Source organism: Sinocyclocheilus anshuiensis, unplaced genomic scaffold (genome assembly GCF_001515605.1).
Source record: "Sinocyclocheilus anshuiensis isolate Anshui unplaced genomic scaffold, SAMN03320099.WGS_v1.1 scaffold2267, whole genome shotgun sequence".
Lineage (NCBI taxonomy): Eukaryota > Metazoa > Chordata > Actinopteri > Cypriniformes > Cyprinidae > Sinocyclocheilus > Sinocyclocheilus anshuiensis.
In genome coordinates, this window is record NW_015541483.1 from 250,115 (window position 1) to 252,664 (window position 2,550).

Genomic DNA, 2,550 nt, shown 5'->3' on the forward strand with positions numbered 1-2,550 from the left:
TCCTCAGATGTTAGCGAGATCTGGAAAAACACTTTCCAGGCTTAGACCAGCAAAACAGCTTAGGCTGGATTTTTCAGCAGGGTGAGAAACTAAAAATGTTTTTATTATTTTAAAATGGTCAGAAGTTATATTAAGCCATTTAAACCACGACGCAAACATGCGTTTAACTAACGGACACATCTTTCCAAGAAAAAGAAAAATAACTCACTCTGTGTTAAATAAATAAGATTATATAATATTAAATATTATATTATAATATATTATATATATTATAATATTAAACACCACAATCTGATTCAGTTTAAGACAATATTTTAATTCTCAAAAATCTGTTTCCCACTCCTTGAATTAAGCCTGTTTTAATGAGAAACTTGTTTGCATGTAAACACCTTCTTCAGAAAATCCACTGAAAGGAGATTCACATGCTCAGACCACGAATAATTATGAGCGATTACATGCTTAGCTGTAGGTATTAAGAATTGGAAACTCATTTCTGATGCACATACTGCATAACCAATGGCAGCATCTGGACTCTCTTCGGAAATCTTTTCGACAATAGCAAAAAATTAAATGTGCATGTGTAGATCAGCAGACCTAAAACTACCGTATTTAAGCATATAAACATCATATTCAGAATATGAGCGCAACCAGAATATGGTGCAGATTTAAATGCCCCATTCACTGAATCATGTGGCTGTGACACTGAAAATGTGTTATAGGCTGGAACTGAAGAATAGAGAAGAACAGATCAGACTATTGCATAGTAGATCACAGTCCATCCTGCTGTAGACTATCTAGTGTCTGTTCTTCAGGACAGATCTGAGATGCAGTGTCGCTCCCACAGCTGCAGTTCAGTCCCCTCGGCACACACCAGCAGATACGACTCACTCCTCACCTGCGGCATCCACACCTGTCAATCAAACACCACGCATGTTTACCAGATGACTCACTGATGGAGACAGTTACTACTGGTTAAATATAGGAAATCTCTGCTTCCCTTTTGTCTCTCGCGTTGCGTGAAACGCTATGGGGGAACTCCTGTTTACTCTGAAGACTGAAGCCTGCTTTGTTCACGTTCGTGTAGCTGCACAAACAAATGTAAAGTTGCCCTCAAACCAAGACATCCGTTCAGAGCACAAGTCATCACCCTTCTAGCTCTTCCTAATTCAGAGGACGAGCAGGGTCTTAATTCACTCTGCGGCTTTGGCACGGCGCTAAAAAGTATAGTATTGGATACGTTCCCCATAGCATTTTACGCAACGTGAGAGACCGTTATCTCAGGGAACCGAGGTTATGATAGTAACCGAGCGCTCTGTGTCTGACTTTCTTTATTTTACAGTATGATAGCATTATTACAATAAATTTCTTATTTTGCTCAATATTTTTATTTTGTAATAATCACACTGAAAAACATCATAATTTCATATTTTATAGTCATACTGAATTGGTCAAGGGAATGTGGCCTATGAAAAATAAATAAAGTTGAAAGAGATATTTTTATAACTCTTTCTACTTTATGGTCACTGAAAGAGGTTTGATATGGTTCTTGTAAAGAGTAAACCCAAATATTTCCAAAATTATTCTCAAAAGTCTTCAGGGTGCAAGTCATTTTGGCTTTTTTTTTATTCTTTTATTTTCTATGCAAATGCACAGATTATAATTATTTCCAAATATAGTTATTATTTCCAAATATAGTCATTCAAATGATCTGTTAAAAATTCAAGCCATCTGTTTTTTTTTCCATACTGCAATATACTGTATATCACAGATAAACTAATATTGTAATGTCAGTTTTCCAATTTATTTTCTAATATTGTGCAACCCTAGTCCATACTGTCACATTTACATTTAGCACATGCTTTTATAAAAAGGAAGAAAAACGCTGAATGCAAATAATGAAATGTGAATGATTATTTGGTTGCAATCAGGATAGCAATATAGAGTATAATGGGAGAGACATATAAAAAGAGACTGTTTTTATCCAAAGTGACTTGTGACAGAGCCACAATATGCACAATGCCGCGTTTATTAGAAAGCTAGACTAGGAAACCATTTCAAAGGCTAAAACAATTAAATTAAAAAGCTATTTTGATTTAAAATTATATTTTGATTTTGAAATTAAACTCAGTCTAGCTGTAGCTCGTGCATGTAAGCACTAAGCGAGGTGCACTCACCCTGTTGAAGAGCAGCAGGTGGCGGTGCAGCGGCGTCACGAGCGGGTAATGGCAGGCAGGGGGTGTCGCTGAGCTCTACAAACATCAGGTTTGTCAATCAGCTTTCAGTGGACAATGCAACTGACACTTGTGGACATGATGCACACGGATCACAACACAATAATAGATAAAGGTGACACGCAGCCATGACAGATGCAATGCTAAAGGTGCTAAGAGAGGCTTACGTCCCGCGTGGAGTCCAGACAGCGCAGCGGCCAACACACACACAGCTCTGTGACTGGAGGAGAAACAGGTCTTAGATCGGCCACTGCCAACACACACACTCAAACACAAACACACACACACACACACACACACACACACACACACACACACT

General features: G+C 37.9%; 1 protein-coding gene across 1 annotated transcript in view; it reads right to left on the reverse strand.

Moving 5' to 3' along the window:
- Nucleotides 1-297: 297 nt before the first annotated feature.
- Nucleotides 298-2,550, reverse strand: part of LOC107690849 (myotonin-protein kinase-like) — a 16,012-nt gene continuing 13,759 nt past the window's right edge. Inside the window, exons 13-15 of the mRNA XM_016489269.1 lie at nt 2,399-2,451; nt 2,175-2,249; nt 298-910 (exon numbers count right to left, since the gene is read on the reverse strand). Coding sequence (XP_016344755.1) covers nt 809-910; nt 2,175-2,249; nt 2,399-2,451 — 230 coding nt within the window. The 3' untranslated portion in view covers nt 298-808. The remainder of the gene's footprint in view (nt 911-2,174; nt 2,250-2,398; nt 2,452-2,550) is intronic.